Raw genomic sequence first — 18,492 nt, forward strand, 5'->3', positions numbered from 1 at the left:
GGGAGCAGTCACCCACTAGAAGAGCCCACTGTTCAATAGAGCTGGGGATGGTCCATCCCGCCTTAGGCTGCCTGGGAGCTCATGATATTGGAGCTGGACTTTGTGTGGACACCTGAACTGGCTGGGGAGAGGGGCGAGGGAGGGAGGAGAGGACCAAGTGTTCACTAATCATCTCCTGTGCACCAGGCACTGACTAAGCACTTTACATTATGATCCCATTTGATCCCCACAACAACCCTGGGACGTAGGGCCTGTTGTTATCCCCATTTTACCATGAAGGAAACTGAGAGAGGCAGAGGATATGTGGTTCACGTAGCTAATAAGTGTCTGAGGTTGGATTTGAATTCGTCTCCTTGGCTGTAAGGTCAGCTCTCTGTCTGCTAGGACTCATCACCTCTTTGCTTTGTATGTGACAAGCATGTAAGAAATGTGCATTAGCTTGAATTGGAACTGAGAGGACATTTACTTGTACAGTGGTTTCTTCTCTAGCCCAGAGGGCCCAGAAACCAAGTCATGAATGTTTGTTTTCCTCTAGGTAAAGAGCTGAAAGGAACAGATATTCCATTCTCTCTGTCTCCCTCTCTGACTCTCATAAAACTCCAGGTTAGGATCATTCACAGCCATTGTTAGGTCTAGGAGGGGTCCCTTCTGGCAGACCCAAAGTTATGTCTGTGCTCTTTGCCTCCCAAGCTAATCTTCACAGCCCCTGCCCTTCAGCGTTGTACAGCTGCTTATACCCCTGTACACACCAGTTCACATGCCAGCTCCACCTGGAGACCATGATTCTCCCAGAAATTAACAACCTTCTCTCCCAGTTCACATATCTTTTGTTTTGTCTAATGAGTCTATCATGTAATAATGAGTGTTGTGATTATCTGTTTCTGTTTCACACACACACACACACACACACACACACATACACACACAGAAGAATAAAACAAGCTCTATGAGAATCATTGAATTTTAGAACGGACAGAGACTCCCCAAAACCATCTGGCCCAACCCTGCTGTAGTTGACCTGACAGGGGGCAAGGAGGAACATGTCACCTCCCAAGGCAGTCCCTCCTCTGGAGCAGCTTTTATTATCTGGAAGTTTTTCTTGACTTCAAAATGAAATTGCTACTTTGCTGCTTTCACTCACTGCTCCACTGAGCCCCCTGGGGTCACCCCCAGGACAAATCGAGTCCCTCCTCCATACACAGCCCCTCAAAGGCAGTGACCATACTTGGTCCAACCCTCTACCTCCACCAGGCACCTAGAAGTGCTTTCTATAAATTAGGAGCTTAATAAGCATTTGCCGAATGCATGCCTAGCATTCTCAAGGTTTTAATTGCATGAAAAGGAGCTGTACAATTTCTATTGTTTTGTTTCCTAATTTTCCTGAAAGTGTTCTACTAGAAATGCATTTAGCCATTATGAATCAAACTCCCGGTGAGTCACCTTCAAGAACTCCGATTCAATCCCATGGATGTTCACCTACTATGTGCCCAGCACTGTGCTCCCACTGAGAATACAAGACAGAAACACGAAGGTGCCTGCCCCCAAGAGGCTTCTGTTCTACTGAAGGAATATAACCATAAGTAATACAATATTCAAAATATTCAACAACTATTTGAAAATTTAAAATACATGAAAATAGCTTCATTATCTCACTCCAGACTAGCAGCCTCTGTGTGTGTGTGTTTCATGGGCATATACACAGCCTGCTCTTCTGGAATGAGATAATGAAGCCATTTTCCGTGCATTTTAGACTATACATAACCACACACGTGCACACACACACACACACACACACATACACATACACACACACGTTGTGACGTTGTGTGTGTATATATACATATATATGTCTATATATATATATACATATATATATATATAATTTTCCTTCAGTAAAATTGATGGCACTAAATACCACTTAGTGGGGGCTGTATAGAAAAGCTATTGTCTCCCCTCTGACTGCTGTCACGGGCCAGCCCCTAGCTCCCAATCTTTTAGTCTTTCCTCAGTCCTAATGAACAGGATTGTACATGTCAGAAAGCCACTTTCAATATAGCTCGATTGGAAATCACTCCTCGGAAGGGGCCTGGGAGCAGGTTACCATGGAGACGAGAAAGATAAACAAGGCTGTGTGTCTGACCTCCAGCAAGGCTGATTTCTCCAAATGATGGTGGAGGTCAGGGGGGCCTCAGGAGAAGCTCACGCGGCTGTTTTGTCCTCCTAGCTGGCCTGTGGAGAAGCAGAGAATTAGTGCTGCCGAACGAGGCGGTCCATTAACCTTTGTCCGCCTCTTCACTGGCATCCCAGTGATTGCCAGTGCTGCGGCGGGGATGGAGCCCAAGGGGCATCACTGGTGTGGGGATGCCCTTTAGAAATGCAGGAGCCCAGACTCCCACACAGATCCTGAGAGGGGTCTGTGCCAACTGGCCACATCCTCATGACACTCCAAAGGCTGTGACCCCGTCGGATCCCCAGGCTCGGACTGACTTGCAGGAAAGATGTTGTTGTCAGAGCGACTCTCCACTTGTCAGTGATCACCACCACAGATACTGCCCTGGGGTTCTGAGGTTTGTCGAACATTTTTACATACATGCAGAGCTGTAATTAGGACACAACGGCTTCCTTTGGGGTTTGATTTTCTCTCAGTGTCTGGCACAGTGCTTGGCATATTAACTATGATTTCAGTGAGGTGGAGAATCCCATGAGTCCCCACAGGCCAGTGTCCCACACCCAGCGGTGGTGGTCACTTTGGACGGTGGGTGTGTCTCTGTCAGAGGACAGTGTGGTGGGGATGGAGCAGGCTTTGACCCCTTCAGCTTCCTCATCCAGCCTCAGGCTACCATTCTCAAACCAGGTCAGCTGCAGTCTGGGCATCCTCCTCCCTGGAAACCGGACTTTGCCCTTGAGACCCAAAGTTCTGCCAGGTGGGCACTAGTTTGATCCGGCTTCCACGTCACTTTGCAGTCAATACTCATATACCTCGTCCTCCTCAATGTGCTGCCTTCCAAATTAGAATATAAGCCCTATGAGGGCAGGCCATCTCACTTGCTTAAATGTCTTTGTAGCGCCAGTAATTAGTATAGTGCCTAACACCGAGCAAACACCTAATAAATTATTGCTCATTCATTGTATCGCCAGTTCAAGAGAGGCACCTAGTTCGTAAACATTTATTAAGTGCCTACTACGTTGTGCTAAGCACTGGGGACCTGAGGAGAGGCAAGAGACATTCAACTGAACTCTAAGCTGCTATCTAACTCTGAACTGGTATGTGTGCTTTAAATCCCCTCCATGTCCCCCACCCATTATCTTATTTGATTTTGAATCTTGCCCGACATTAACTTCACCTGCTTTATATGAATATTCATTGCATTGGAAGAGTTGAGCCCTTAGCCTTTCTGAGGCTGTAATCCTCTGATCCTACTGGAGCTTGGAGGCTAAAGGTAGGCAGTAATCCAAGTTCACAAGTAACTAATCACATTTTTTAACAAGCTAAGTACTCAGGAAAGGCTCAGCAGAATGGCAAAACCAAAAAACCATCCTAGGTTTTGATGGATAAGAACTTGGATTAATTTGATGTCAAGGACCAAGCTCCCTAATTTGCTCTGGGCCCTTTCCACCCGTGTCACCTGGGGTCCTTGGCTCATCACCCTTCCCTGCACGAATTGAGGGCACCAGAGATCTTCATGGTTCCTTGGAAAGGAATTCCCACATCTTCATGTCCGTGCCTTTCTCCACCCCCTCCCCCTCCCACATGTGCTTTAAGCCTGCTCCCTCTCTGCTTGTTAGTGATGAGGAAGGGATGCTGGCTTCTTCTTCCTTGGGCATGTTCTAGAGGACATTGCTTTGGTGGCCAATGAGGTCCTTCCAACTCTCGTATTCCCCGAGTCTGTGATACCTGCTCAGATTTCACCTCCTCATGTGGATGGCCAACTCTGAGGGCAGGAACCATGGTTTGTGTTTGTTTACATCCTCTGGAAAGCCCAGTACAAAAGACAGAATAACAACTGGCATTTCTAGAGAGCTTTAATGTTTGGGCCTCAAGTTTCTATGGGCATTACTAACCCCATTTACAGATGAGAATGCTGAGGCTCAGAGTTTGCCCAGGGTCACACTGTTGATATGTACGTACGTATGTACGTACATACATATATATATGTATATGTATATGTACATATATATGTATGTATATATACACACATATAGTTAGATGTCTCAAAAAGTGGTATTCGAACCTGGGCCTTCCTAAGTCCAAGCTCAATGCTCTATCCACTACACCGTGCTGCCTTACAGAGAAGTACCCCCTAACCCCTGTGTGTATCATAAGCAGGTCCCCTGTAAAATGAAGGGACAGGAGAACATAATCTCCTTGGAGGCAGGAAACATTTGGGTTTCGTGGGCTGCATCCGGGACATTGCTCAGAGGGTAGTAGATGCTCTGAGCCCTAAGAAACTTGATTTCATTAATAGGATAAATGTATAACTACTTTTATTAATTTTTCATGCAAACAGATGCTTCTGAAGTACTTAGAAAGGTCTGTTTAATATTTCAAGCTCTACAGACTGTGATCTTTTTAGCACAATTTAATATTACAACATAAGAAGAATTGATTTTCCTAGGAAATGCAAACCTTTGAAACTTCTTCAAATGATTACAAACTCTAATGGGTGGAGTCTGAATTAGTGGCATTTTGGGGGCCTTTGATAATTATCTGACCTTTTGGGTTTAAGGATTACTATTTGATAACTTCTTGAAATTAATACCATCACGCCCAATAATCTTTCTGCTGAAGCTGAAACAAAATCCCATAGATGGGAGTCTTCCATGGCCTACACTGAAACGAGACCTTTGTGTGTTTAATTTGGAAATTATCTGACAGAGCCTCTGAAACTGAGAGTTTAAACCTTCAGTCTTGTTACTTATTTCCGAGCACGTATTACAGAACTTAGCAGAATCAAGGGTGAATTTTAAATCTATTTTTGGTTTGTTTCCTTAAGATTTCAGCTGTTGCCACTCCAAATAGCTGGCTGGATTTAAAATCTTAACGTTTCTTAAACCCGTCTTTGTCTGTGAAGCATCGGCTCTGGGACTCTCTCTCTCCCAACACAGCTTGAGTGCCTACTCCTTCCCCCCTTCATGGTTCTAGAAGGGATCCAGAGGATTTGCAAATAATTTTCTAGTGTGTTCCCCCAATATCATTTAACCAGTTAACATCGGTTAGCTTTTACAAAGGGTATTTTCTAAAAAGGTATAGCAAGGACCATGTACAACATGCCCCTAATCCCCTCTACATACCCGAGAGATTAGAATCAAACTTAAGTGATTGCTACAACCCCCCTCCCCAAACGTGGGGGAGGGGGTACTTCCTTCTACAGGGAATCCTTTTCTGCCTTCGAGGAGTCTCTCAAAAGGTCACTGCTGAGTGTGGGTCAGCCAATGGTTGAATCACTCCCTAGCTTGTAGGACACAAGGTCTTCCTTCACTATTAGGCTGAGTGGTCAAGCTGTCACTCAGGGCTGGTTCTTCATTAGTCTCAGCTGCCGTTGGCCCTCTGACCTTTCATCTCTGATACACCTTCATCATAGATCAGGAAAGAAATGTCCCCAGAGATCTAGAGGACTTGCCCATCCATTCAAGCATTTTCTATGTTCCAGCTCAAGAGGTGGTTTTCTGAAAGTCTCATTCCCACATGGTAAGCCAACAGGAGACCATCCTAGAGGAGCCAGAAGCAGGGAGGAGAAGGGTCCATCCTTCACACATTTCTGGAAGCAGGCTCATCAGGCCCATGCACTGACAACAGGCAGATGCCATTGCACCTAGGCACTGGGCTTTCAGAAACAGCTACAATGTACCATGCCCAGAGCACTGGACCTGGAGTCAGGAAGAGCTGAGTGCACTCAGTTACAGCCTCACTTACTGGAGCAAGTGCAATCCTGGGGGGAGTTGCTTCCTCAAAATGGGGCTAATGATAGCACCTACTCCCCAGGGTTGGAGCGAGGATTAAAGGAGACGATGTTTGGTAGGAGTTTTGTAAACCTTAAAATGTTACAGAAATGTCATTATTATTCAGTCCTCGATTACACTTGAATCAAATGAAGTCATGTATAAAACACCACATAAATAGGTTATTAATATTTTATTGTTATTTAAGTGAATTGGACTACAATTTTAATTTTTAATTAAAATTTTAAGTTTTGAATCTTTAAGGTCCTTTCCAGCACTGTTCCTATGATCTTGTTGCTATGATAATTATTATTTACCCAGGGGTTTTTATCTTAACCAAGAGGGAGCCATAGAGGTGTCATGAGCAGGAGAGCGACAAGACCTAGGCTTTAGAAAGACACTGGCCGCTGGTAAAGGATAGAATGAAGATGGGAAGAGATGAAGCCAGATTTGAGAGGCAGAACCAATCAGACCCAGCCACTGTTGGTTATTCTTATTGTTAACAGTCATTAATAATGATAATGATCACTGGCACTTCTATAATGCTTCGAGGCCCGCAAAGCGCTTTACTCATTTTGGCCTCACAACAACCCCGGGAGGTGGGGGCTATCATTATCCTCCTTCTACAGATGAGCAAACTGAGGCTGTCAGGTTAAGTGACTTGCTCAGGGTCACATGGCCAGTGTCTGAAGCAGGATTCAGACTCGGGGCTTCCTAACTCTGGGTCCAGCGTTCTATCTATTGGGCTACCTAGATGGGATGCGCCGAACGAGTGTGAGCTTCAGGTCATACCCACCCCACAGTAAGGAATCGAGCAGGGTGTCAGTGAAGGAGGGAGGGCAAAGGCTGCCTGAGATTTGGAATAACCCGTTTTCTTCCTGGGACGGAAGTTTGAAGGTGAGCTCCTGCTGGCCCCGGGCTTCCCAGCTCCACTCACCCTGGACTACATGGGCTACCACCAGTACATAGAAGAAGTGCTTCCTCCCGAAAGCCCGGCGCTGTACGGCCTCCATCCCAACGCTGAGATTGGATTCCTGACCGTGACTTCAAATACCCTCTTTAGAGTCCTGCTGGAGATGCAGCCCAGGAATCTTCTGATCAATGAGGAGCTGGCCCAGTCCACAGAGGAAAAGGTACAGCATGCATCGATTTACCCCTACTGGCTGGGCTTAACCTGCTTCTTTCAGCCTGTTGCTTGGGAGACACAAATGTCTGACTCAATTTTTCCTGCTTTTGAGGAGGATGTGGTAAAATTTTAAATTGTAATAGGAAATTAACTTCTCCCCCACCCAATTATTCCCCTTTCCCTCTTATGGTCACTTATATAAAATTGTAACTGTCCAACGGGTGGGCCATTATCTGAGCAACTAGCTACAAGCCAAACTCAGTGCTGGGGACAGCACATAGAGTGCTGGTCTTGGAGTCAGGAAGACAGGAGTTCAAATCTCCGCTCAGGTATTTGCTAGCTGTGTCCCCAGGCAAGTAGGTACTCTGTCCCCATTTCTTCCTGCATGATGATAGCACTACCTCATAGGGCTATTGTGAGAATCAATCATTTTTAATTTAAATTTTTTATTTAAATGTTATTTAATTTTTATTTAAATTTTATTTAATTTTAAAATGTATTCTTTAATATTTTGTTTAAGTTTTATTATTTAAATTTTAATTTTATTTAAATTTAATTTATTGAATTTTAATTAATGATAATTTTTGTTATTTAAATGTTAATTAATGATAGTTTTTATAAAATGCTTTGCAAACCTTAAAATGTTATATGAATTATCATGACTATTAGTGGAAAGAGTACTGCACATCAGATTGTTGTTGTTAACTCAACGTTAGGTTCTGGTCACTTGGCCAAGTTGTGGCCAAATTTAACATCTAATGGTTGGTGACCATATGAACAAGAAAACAGTGGTCACAACAGAGGAGCTGGGTTCTAATCCCACTTGGGTCATTCACTATCTGTGAGGGTTGCGCATGTCCCTTCCTTTTTCTGTTCCTCAGTTTTCTCATCTGTAAAATGAGGTGGGTGGACTTTATGACTTTTTCCAATTCCAAATCTCTAAGCCTGTGCCCTCTGACATCTAGTTCAGCCGATCCCTGAACAGGAATTCAATCTCTAGCCCAATCGACAAGTGTCCAGCTGTCTTTGCTAGGAAGTTTTTCCTAATATTAAGCTGAAATTGGCCTGATTAAAACTTCCACCGTTTGCTAACTTGGTTATCTAGGACTAAATGCAGTATTAGGAAATAGGTCGGTAGGTGGCGCCACAGTGCAGTCAGGGAAACTCTTGGTCCTGGGTTCCAATGCGACCTCAGATATTTGCTAGCTGGGTGACCCTGGGCGAGTCACTGAACCATTTTGCCTCAGTTTCCTCATCTGTAAAATAAGCTACGGGATCACGGAGGAGTTGGAGGCTACTGAAACAAATTAACAACAATTAGGTAAATAATTAAAGTAGGCTGAGTAAATACAGAGATCTCACTCTCATGTGGCAGGCCTTCAAGCACTCATCTGTCCCTCTTCAGTCTTCCTTTCCCCCAGCTGGAGATCCTTCCTTCTTTCAGCCCATCCCCACCGGGCCTCTTCCCAAAGCTCACCACCTCATTAATCTCCTTCCCCCATAGGACATCTGACTAGGGCAAAGGCCAGCAAAGTTCTCACCTCCCTTGCCCCAGGTCTCTGAGATTTAACACAACCTAAGATGATCGCATTTGATTTGGGGATTGCCCATAATACATCAACTGTGCAGTGCATGTTAAAGTCACTGGATCAGAGGCGGGTAAGCGGCTTTCTACAGATGGCCGTATTCTGCTTGTAAAGTTTACATTTGACTCGCTTAAGTTTCAGCATGTTAGCTTTGTCCCCATGTTCTAACATGTCAAGAGACTTTGGGATCCTGTTTCTTTCACCCAGTGATGAGCTACATCTTCTCCTCTGGTGCCACTGGCAATTTGGAGGAGGGTGTCATCGATACTTTTATCCAGTTAAGAAAAATATTAAACAGCACAGGGCTGAGCATCGGTCTCTGAGGCACTCCACTGGAGACCTCATCCCAGGGCTACGCCAAACCCCCTGTGATTTCTCTTTGGGTCTGGGTGTTCAACCAGTTCTTGTTCAGACCCGTCTGACTCTTCATGAGCCCACGGACCAACTGTCCGAGGGGTTTTCTTGGCAAAGATACTGGGGTGGCTTGCCTTTTCCTTCCCCAGGCAGGGGTTGTGAGTTGCCCAGGGTCACACGTGTACTAAGTATCTGAAGTCACACTTGAACTCAGGTCTTTCTGACTCCAGATCCAGTGCTCCAGCTACTGCATCACCCAGCTTCCCCGCTTCTGGGCTCATCTAAATGTACTCTCATCTACCCCCATCACCCTCTTGTCAATCAGAATGGTGTAGGAGACTTTGTCCTATCTGAGTAAACTCTGATTTTAGCGTCTTCCCAGTCTCTCATGGAGTGACGCCATCTAAGAGGGGAGGAGAACCTGCCGGGGCCTTTTGTGACTGCTGAGGCCATGCTGACTTGGTAACCGTTATTTTTTTCCAACCATCAGAGGTTAAGTAAGGCCAGGGCCAGGATGAGCGACCAGGGCTTTGCGTATGAGGACTTAATATTGAGTTAGCCAGAATAAAAAGCTTGAACATGATGGGAAAGCAGAACACCATTAATAGTGGTTTATTGGGGAGTCCCCAAATGTGAGCCGGCTTCAAGACCAGGGCATGCCAGGCCCACCATTTTCTGACAAGTTCACTACAGAGGAGATCACAGAAATGCTGTTAGAATGTAGCAAGCCCTTAGACAAAGTCTCTCATGCTCCACACTACAGTAACTCAAGACCCTTCCCAGTCAACAGGGAGTCAGCCTTCTAGCAAGAGTCAGAGGTAAGATTTGAATCCAGGCTTTCCTGCTTCAGTACCTAAGACTCTGACTGCACCCACTAGCTCCCCACAAGGCCCTGATCCCTGGAAAGATCGATCTGTGTGCTCAGGAACTCTTGATGTCTCTGATTTAAGGTTAAGACTATTCTGGACGACATCTTGGAGAAGCTTCCTGAAGAGTTTGACATGGCAGAGATCATGCACAAAACCCCACTGCGCAGCCCGTATATCCTTGTGTGTTTCCAAGAGTGCGAGCGGATGAACCTCCTCCTGCGGGAGATCCGTGAGTCACTGCAGCAGCTGGACCTTGGCCTGAAGGTTAGCAGAAGGGCCTGGGTCTGGGGTGGGCCTGGCCATCTAGGGCCCACTCACCAGGCTGCTCCCTGCTCTCCACCTACCGCAGGGTGAGCTCATGCTGTCTGCTGACATGGAAGCCCAACAGACGGCGCTGAATTATGACACTGTGCCCAACACCTGGCTCCGGCTGGCCTACCCCTCCACCTACGGCCTTGCCCAGTGGTGAGTGGTCCCAGGGTCCACCTTAATTCCCAGATACACCGAGCTTTTAATCCCCTTCCTGTCCATTCAGAATTACGAGGGGGTAAGCCCAGAGGACTGAAGATAAAGGATACTCCCGGTTCCCCCCAAAATGATGCACTTCAGATTCTGACCAAAACATTTGTTTTGTGGGACTTTTCTGTTTTATTATTAGTTTTATTTTTTTTAAATTCAGTTGTTGAGGGGGAAGGAAAAAAAAGATACTCAATGCTTATACAAATTTTTTTAAAGAAAACAGAACCATATAGGATACACTGGTAGATTAAATTTGGGAGGAAGCAGGTCAGATACCTGTTGGGCCACACTTCACTTCGGGTTATCTTCATGATTGACAAAAGCAAGAGATGCCATTCCTTGGGTGTGGGGATGGTCTCTCTTCTGAACCCCTACTGGCCAGCCTAGGCCTTAGAAGCTGCCTAGTCCAGTCCTCTCATCTTATAAGATGAGGAAACAGGCCCACAAAAGTTGAGACTTATCCAAAGCCACTCAGGTACTTAAGTGGCAGAGGGAAGATTTGAACTCAGAGATCTTCTGATTCATATGTGGGGCTCCTCCTATCCATATGATGACATTCTGGGCATGGTGTCAAGATCTGAGTTCAAATCCTGGTGTCTGCCTTTGCAGGGTCACCTTGGGTCAGCTGCTTCCCTGCCCTGGGTTTCTTCAGCTATAATATGGGGGTGGAGGAGAAGGTTTAGATCCCAAAGGCCCTAAATCCCAGTAACTCCCATGATTAGCTTCTTAACCCAACGGCTTTTCTGTGCTGGAGGTTTTTCCTAGTGACCTCCTTGTCTTAGCTTTTCTAAATGCCACAACACCTTCTGTGATCCTGAGGTGGGAATGTTAATTCCTGACATTTAAGCTACTTTACATTTAAATTCCATCAACTGGGGCCTCCTTCTGCCTGTGTTGGATTCAGTGGCCACTGCCCTCCCTCCCCTCTTTCATATTCTATGGCCTCACAACCACCTGGTGAGGAGGGTACGGAAGGTTTCATCCCCCATTTACTGAGAAGAGGCAGTGACTCGCCTGGTCACACAGCTAACAGGCTTCAGAGGTGGATCCAAATCCTGCTCTGCCTCTCTACTGACACCAGCCAGGATGGGGCTGGGTGGGCGGGTGGTAGGAGAGCCTGAGCCTACCCCTGCAGGGTGGGTGAGGCCCCTCCAGACTGTGCCATGTCCTCCAGGAGGCCTGGATGGCCCACAGGTGGAGCACCCTGCCAACCTTAAAGCCCCATATGAATGCTGCCTCACATTACCCCTCCCCAGTGGGCCTGCGTCCAAGGGCTTCTTCCATCCTTAAACGATCCTGCATTTACATGGGTTTCCAGGCCACCTCCTGTGAGTGGCCTATACTCAGGTGCTTGAAGGCCTGGGTTGGATCCTACCTCTGACACTCACCTGCCATGTGACCCTTGGCCAGTCATTAACCTTTCTGAGCCTGTTTGCTCCACTGTAAGGTGGGGAGAGCAATGTTTGTAATACTCACCACCCTGGGCTAAAACTGGAAACTCCAAGGAGAGCAGGAGAGCCATCTGAGGGACCTGCTCGGGGCCTCACAAAGATGATCCCAACTGGGTGGGCTAGTTCCTAGTGCCACCAGCTCAGGGTGCCCTGCAAGGAGCCAGGTATAAGAGAGGCTGCCCCAAACTCAGTGCAGCTTTTAGCACTTCTACAGTTAAGCTCTTCTTTTTCTTCTTTTAAGCTATTAAAACATTAAACTGCACCAAGACCCCGGGGACACCCTCTGCTTTGTAAGACGTTTTTAAGCAGGTGCAGAACTGGGTCTACGGAAACGGTCAGGTTCTGGGACCACAGAGATCACGTCTGAAGTCCTCAGTGGCAGTCTTGCCTGGTGAGATGAAGGCTTTCCCAAGGTCCCCCACAGGACCCCAGAGGCCAACCTCTGTGGATAAGGAAACTGAGGCCAGAAGGGTGACCTTCCTAATGTCCCACCGAGAACAGGCATCAGAGATGAGCTGTGGGCAGGCCAACAATCTGAGCAGAGAACTTTCACCAAAGTTACCAGTTAAACAATTTTTAAAATAAAGGGGAAATTGGGTCTCCTTGGAAATCTTGTGGGACTACTCCAGCCCCACCTGGGAGCCAAACTCACCACTTAAAGCGAAGGGTGCATTAGTCAGGGCATAAGGCCATACTTAAGAGAGAAGATAACTTTAATAACAGAAGTGTTAACAGAAGCACAATTCACTGAATGTGGTGTGCTTTCCTACTGTGGCCAGTAGCAACCTGTCTTGTCATCGGCCTCACTAACCCTAATTCACTTGTGCATTTGTCTTTTTATTTAACTAAAAGTTCAGCACCCAAACTGACTCCCAGAATTCCAATTCTCTGGAAGGGCAGACTGATCAACTGAGTTCAAGCTGTGTTTTTTATCTCCAAGGCTGCGGGGTAAAGAAGCAAATTTGGGAGATTTATACAGTCCCCAGGTTCCCAAAATTATGGCACGGTCTCAGGAGGAAACCCAGCCTTCATTCCCAATGGATTAACCTTAAGCTCAAGGTTAACCCTTAGTGTTTTCAGGAGGAGGGAGGGGGTGGAATCTCCTGCTCTTCTCCAGACTCACCTGTGAATTCACAAAAACCCTCCAGGACCAAATGGGACCCATTAAGAATCCTCTGCGCTTTCTCCTCTTCTCTCCCCTCAGGTTCAACGACCTCCTCTTGAGGTGCCGAGAGCTCGATACCTGGACCCAGGACCTGGTCATGCCAGCTGTGGTGTGGCTCTCCGGATTCTTTAACCCACAGTCCTTCCTGACAGGTAGGGACCAGGCTCTGGGCCTGTCACCAATGTCACTATGTGCATCCCACATCAGCAGGGAGCCAACCTTTCCAGCTCCTTCCTCCCAAGGTCCCCAGAAAATGGCAGCAGGCAGACAGTGCCTCCATTTTAAGGACCTGTGGGCCCATTATCAGAACATTTCACCATCCTGAGCTGACAGGCCAGGCAGGGGCCTTGGCCCACTTGTGAACAAAAGGGAACTGGTGCCCAGAGGCATTTTTCTTACCTAATTTTTTTTTTCCCTCTGGCAGCTGTCATGCAAAGCATGGCTCGGAAGAATGAGTGGCCTTTGGATAAGATGTGCCTGACAGTGGACGTGACAAAGAAGACCAAAGAGGATTATGGCCACCCTCCAAGAGAAGGAGCATACATCCATGGGCTCTTCATGGAAGGTGAGAGCCTCACCTGTATTATACAGCAGGGCCAGAGGGGGCTTCAGAGGCCACCCTCCCATTTTACAGATGGGGAGACTGAGGACACAGGGTAGTCTGGGGTGAGATTTTAATTCAGGCCTCACTCCAAGGCCCAGGCCCAATTCTTCAGCAATCTACTGTGACCCCTTCCTTTTGTAGGTAAGGGAATGGAGAGCATGGGGTTTTGCACCCGGATGTGTTCGAGGAGACCCCAAACTCCAGGGGAGTTTATGCTGTGGCCACTGGGCACCTTTCCTCTGTGGGTGCTCTAATGCTCAGGTACTGACAGCTCTTTCTCAGGGTTCCCCTGGCTGCTTCTCCTGCCCAAGGCCACCCCCTGGTGGACATGCTCCTTCACAGCAATGTGGCCAAAGATGGCAGCAGTCCTCAGAAGCAGCAGGTTGGAATTCTAGCTCCTGAAGGAGCTTGGGAACAGGCACCCCAGTCAATGATTTCTCGGGAACACCACTTCGTGCCTCAGTTTCCTCACTTGTAAATCACGCTGGGCAAGATGAACACTAAAGAAAGAGCTCTAGGTTTGAAGTCAGGAGACCTTGGAATAACTTAACTCCTGACTGTGGCTTCCTCAGTTTCTCCATGTATAAATCGAGGCTGGGTCCAGCTCTTCATCAAGGAGCTGAAGCTAACACGCTAGCTTCCCTTCTTAAGACATTCATTCAAATTCAGCTTTCCGAGTCCTCCTTAGACTCGGGGGATGTTGAGGCAAGCCTAGAAATCACCTCATTTTAGCCTCATTACCTCCCCAACACCTAGCAGGAACAGGGGATTTGGAGTGAGGAGCTCCAGGTTCAAATCCTGGCTCTCACTCTTCTTGGCTACATAAACGCTGGGCATTTACACTTACCCTCCCTACCAAAGAAAGTTCTCCCTAACCCTGTAAGCACCCCAGAGATTTGAGTTATTTCTCACCTCTAGAGTTTCCATCTTCTTGGAGCCAAAGGGGGCATCTATCTCCCAAGGTTACTGTTGAAGGTCACAGAGCTGGCAAAGCAAGAGTAGAGAACCTTCCCTCCTTTGCTTGTAATTTTGATCACACACCATTTTATGAGGTATGCTCCTCCTACCTCTCCCCCAAAGAAATCACTGGGCTAAAAAAATGATTTTAACTGTAACTTTTATTGCATCAAACTGTGTAATCTGTAGCTGGATAGACCTACCCACTGAGCCCAAGAACCATTCCATACAGCAGTGATCCATGTGCTGCTCTCTGTCCTAGGAGCTCGATGGGACATCCAGACTGGAACCCTCACGGAAGCCCGCCTCAAGGAGCTGACATCTCTGATGCCAGTCATCTTTGTCAAAGCTATTCCAGTGGACAGACAGGAAACAAAACATACCTATGAATGCCCTGTGTACAAAACCCAAACCAGGGGCCCCACCTATGTGTGGACCTTCCGGCTAAAGAGCAAAGAGAAGACAGCCAAGTGGGTGCTGGCCGGGGTGGCCCTGCTCTTGTCTGTGTAAACGGGGAGACTCTCGTTGAACGTGATCATGGGGCCTCCTCCTCAGCATCTAAATCTTGCATCGTTCAGCCTTTCAGGGAGTTGATTCACCCGAAGATATTATTCAAGCTTCTTTACTTTCACATCTTACAGAGAAACTACTGAGGATGTAACATTGTCCCCAACCCCAAGAAAAGAAAAAGGCAAGGAAAGTAAGAGAGACATACAAGCAAACCCAAGCAGGAACCCCCAAGCCAAAGGCCACGCTCTCTCTGCTTCTAGCTCCCCTCAGGGCACACCTCCTCTACGGCTAAAACAAAGCGTCTCCAATGCCAGCGACAAAAATTAAGTACAGTATGCCTTACACATTTTACTAATGCAATGAAACACAAGATTGAAAGCACCCCATTCACCAAGTGGGATTTTGCTCTTACAGATACTAAGCATCAAATAAAAGTTTTCATTTGGGAAGGGGGGAGGGAGCCCTCAAGTTCCCTTCCTAAAAGAATAAGGGAATCAGCCAGGCATGTTCTTCTACAAACAAACTAGGAGTCAATGTCTGGTGAAAATAAAACTCTTACTTTCAAGCTCTTACAAGTAATTGCACTTTGTAATAAAGGGGAAAGAAAAAAAAGCCCAGATTGTACATCTCGAAAGCATCTGAGGCCAAGGCGCAGGAGCTGCTACACTCCCATGCACTGAGTCTGTGGGGAAACATGCTTGGCTAACCTCGGGCATAGGGCAGTCGTTTGTGTCAGGGGTTTATTTGGGGCACAACATATATACCTGAGCATTTCCTTCCCACAGCGGGAATGGCTCATCAAGCTTTCTCCTTGTAAACTTAACCTGAAAGATAACTACAGCATTATTGTGCTTTTCAATAGAAGCATTTAAAAAAAGACTTCTATGTACTAGGACGCCTATTGCAGGGTATATACAATACACAAACCCCCTCACTAAGACGACTGCTTTCCTGAGAAACTTTTTTATGAATATGGAATAAACCGTCACAAATCGCACACAGGAAGACACGAAGCTGCTGGGCTCCCTCCACAGCTGCTTCCTGTACACATAAAACCGTCCCAAGAATGAGTCACATCTGGAGCACCAACCAGGGAAAGGGGGTCTTCCTGAGAAGCCCCTCTGCTCAGGTGGCTGGCTGTTTCCTCTTGCTTCTTAATGGTCTTCAACCAGCTGTTTCTGTATGCTGAGAAACAGAGGTGGGAAGAAGATGCAGTGACAATGGTTTACTATAAATCTATACTATATCTCCATTATATCTATCCTATAAATAAGTAAGCAAAGCTCCCACTCACATTATAAAATGATGTGCTTAATAAAACGATGACACCTAACATTATTTAGAGTTCACTATCTGGCCTGCTTCTCCCCGTAGAGTTCCTTGGAGGAATAGCCAAAGTGTCCCAACAAAGCCTCTGGGGACAAGAAAGTCCTCCGCATATACATGTCTGTTGAACTGACTCCTCCAGCTTCCCACCCACTTCCCATGATTCTCTTCTCCACTTCTGACCAGGCCAGAGAGGTGCTTACCTTTCCAGGTACTCTTTCACGTTGTTGTAGCCATAAAATTTTGCCAGGTGGATGAGGATCCCAGTAGCACAGCGGCCATCACGCCTCCGACAGTAACTGCAGTTGCAAATCCCACGGCAGGGAGGGCACACCCAGTCCTAGGAGAAAGAGAGGGGCAATCACTGACTTCTGGGTTATGTGTGGCCATCTCCTTGGGGTGAGCTGGATGCCATGGGCATTATTATCACCACTTTACACATGATGAAGCCGGCCCCAGGGTCCTACAGCTTGGAGCTGGGATCTAGAGCCAGGCCCACACACAACTACCTGGAAGAGCATGGGCACTCCAGCCACATCCCTGGGGATGGACTCAGGACACAGCCTCCCCTTGGGGCAAAGGAGCTGTAAAGAGAGAGCTAAAGCCTGCAGTTACTAAAGGGGTCAGCATGGCAACTCCCAGGAGACAGTTCTGAGCCTGAATCAGCCACTTACTATCTGGGACACCTTGGGCATGGAGCTTCCCATCTCTGGGTATCAGATTCCTAGGGTAATAACAGTACCCATCTCCCAGGATGGTTGTGAGGGTCAAATGAGATAATATTCAGAAAACACCCTGCAAGCATCAAAGAGCTATATAAATGCCACTTATTTCCATTTTGGAGATGAGGAAACTGAGGCAGACAATCCTTTAATGACTTGCCCAGGGTCACACTTCTACTAAGTGTCTGGGACTAAATTCAAACCTGGGTTTTTCTAACTCCCCAATCCAATGCTCTATCCACTGGGCTACTACTTAGTGTGTGCTGGCTCTAATTACTGATGAATGTCACATAATAAAATATCATTAATAATCACAGACATTATCATTCCTGTTCCTGGAAGGCCCCTTGTGGGTGGGCAACCTCTTATGCTGCTTCCCCCACCTTGTCCCCATCCTCCCAAGGACAGGGGGCCATCTACCCGTTGGGCTGGGAGCCCTTCCCTGCTCTCCCTCCTGACATCCCAAGGAGACCTGTGGAGAGCTCCAACTCTCCACTAAATGCTCTCTCACTCCAGGATGACAGAGTCCAGCCTCCTTCCCCTCATTCATTTCCCTGGCAAGCTCTGTTCCTCCTTTTTTGGGATGCGTCACAACTTGCTTCCTGACATCAAACTTAAATCTGACAATATGAATGAAGGGCTGGTTGGGAGCGCTGTTTTTTCAAAAGATGATTTCCTCCTCATTCTAATAGCTCACTATATTCTTAAAGCCCTTTAAACTCTACAAAGAACTTCGCAGGCTTCTCCTCCAAACAACCCTGTGAGTTGTGGTATTTCCATCTTACAGATGTGGAAACTGAGGATCACAGAGACTGAATGAATTACCCAGGGTCAAACAGCTAGTGAGAGCACAAGATTCGAACCTAGGTTTTCCTGACTATTTCCAGTGCTTTATCTGTTATATGCCTCTCATATTATTACTGCTGTATGATATATCTGTTACTATGTAATGTTATAATGATATTACATGTCTCTCCTTCAGCAATACAAAATAAAAATAAAAAGATGCAACTTCCTACCGGGTCCAAGAGAGCTGATCTTACATCTTCCCCATAACGATTACGCAGGCACGGACCACAGAATTGTCCTCTCACTCCCCCACAGTCCAGGTTCCGACACACTGTCTTAGTGTCAATAGTCTTCTGTCGGCACTGATGGCACGTATTACCCTAAGTGTGGAAGATAGCAATGAAGGGATAAACTTTGACAATTTCTCTGCATGACAAAATAGCTTATACAAGGACATCTATTAAACCACCACAGCCTCTCATCAAGAACCCAGCACCTGAAACTGTCAGCATCCACTGTCTCTCATACATGAATAAGTCATTCTTCTCCCTCAAATAAAACCTGGCAGAAAGAT

The 18,492-nt window shown here is 46.7% G+C and overlaps 2 protein-coding genes across 3 annotated transcripts in view; one reads left to right on the forward strand and one right to left on the reverse strand.

Moving 5' to 3' along the window:
* DNAH11 (dynein axonemal heavy chain 11) overlaps positions 1-15,081 on the forward strand; it is a 311,018-nt gene extending 295,937 nt beyond the window's left edge. Inside the window, exons 77-82 of the mRNA XM_036759767.1 lie at positions 6,831-7,073; positions 9,957-10,139; positions 10,225-10,340; positions 13,050-13,162; positions 13,435-13,575; positions 14,834-15,081. Coding sequence (XP_036615662.1) covers positions 6,831-7,073; positions 9,957-10,139; positions 10,225-10,340; positions 13,050-13,162; positions 13,435-13,575; positions 14,834-15,081 — 1,044 coding nt within the window. The remainder of the gene's footprint in view (positions 1-6,830; positions 7,074-9,956; positions 10,140-10,224; positions 10,341-13,049; positions 13,163-13,434; positions 13,576-14,833) is intronic.
* CDCA7L (cell division cycle associated 7 like) overlaps positions 14,716-18,492 on the reverse strand; it is a 29,901-nt gene continuing 26,124 nt past the window's right edge. The window contains exons 8-11 of one of the 2 annotated variants that reach the window (XR_005010467.1): positions 18,149-18,298; positions 16,611-16,747; positions 16,172-16,266; positions 14,780-14,920 (exon numbers count right to left, since the gene is read on the reverse strand). Coding sequence is in view for 1 of the 2 variants with exons in the window: in XM_036759768.1 (XP_036615663.1) it covers positions 16,236-16,266; positions 16,611-16,747; positions 18,149-18,298 (318 nt within the window). In the remaining variant the exon portion in view is untranslated. Of the gene's footprint in view, positions 16,267-16,610; positions 16,748-18,148; positions 18,299-18,492 lie in introns of both variants that reach the window. The other variant, XM_036759768.1, reaches the window with a different exon arrangement.

Source organism: Trichosurus vulpecula, chromosome 5, assembly GCF_011100635.1.
Source record: "Trichosurus vulpecula isolate mTriVul1 chromosome 5, mTriVul1.pri, whole genome shotgun sequence".
NCBI lineage: Eukaryota > Metazoa > Chordata > Mammalia > Diprotodontia > Phalangeridae > Trichosurus > Trichosurus vulpecula.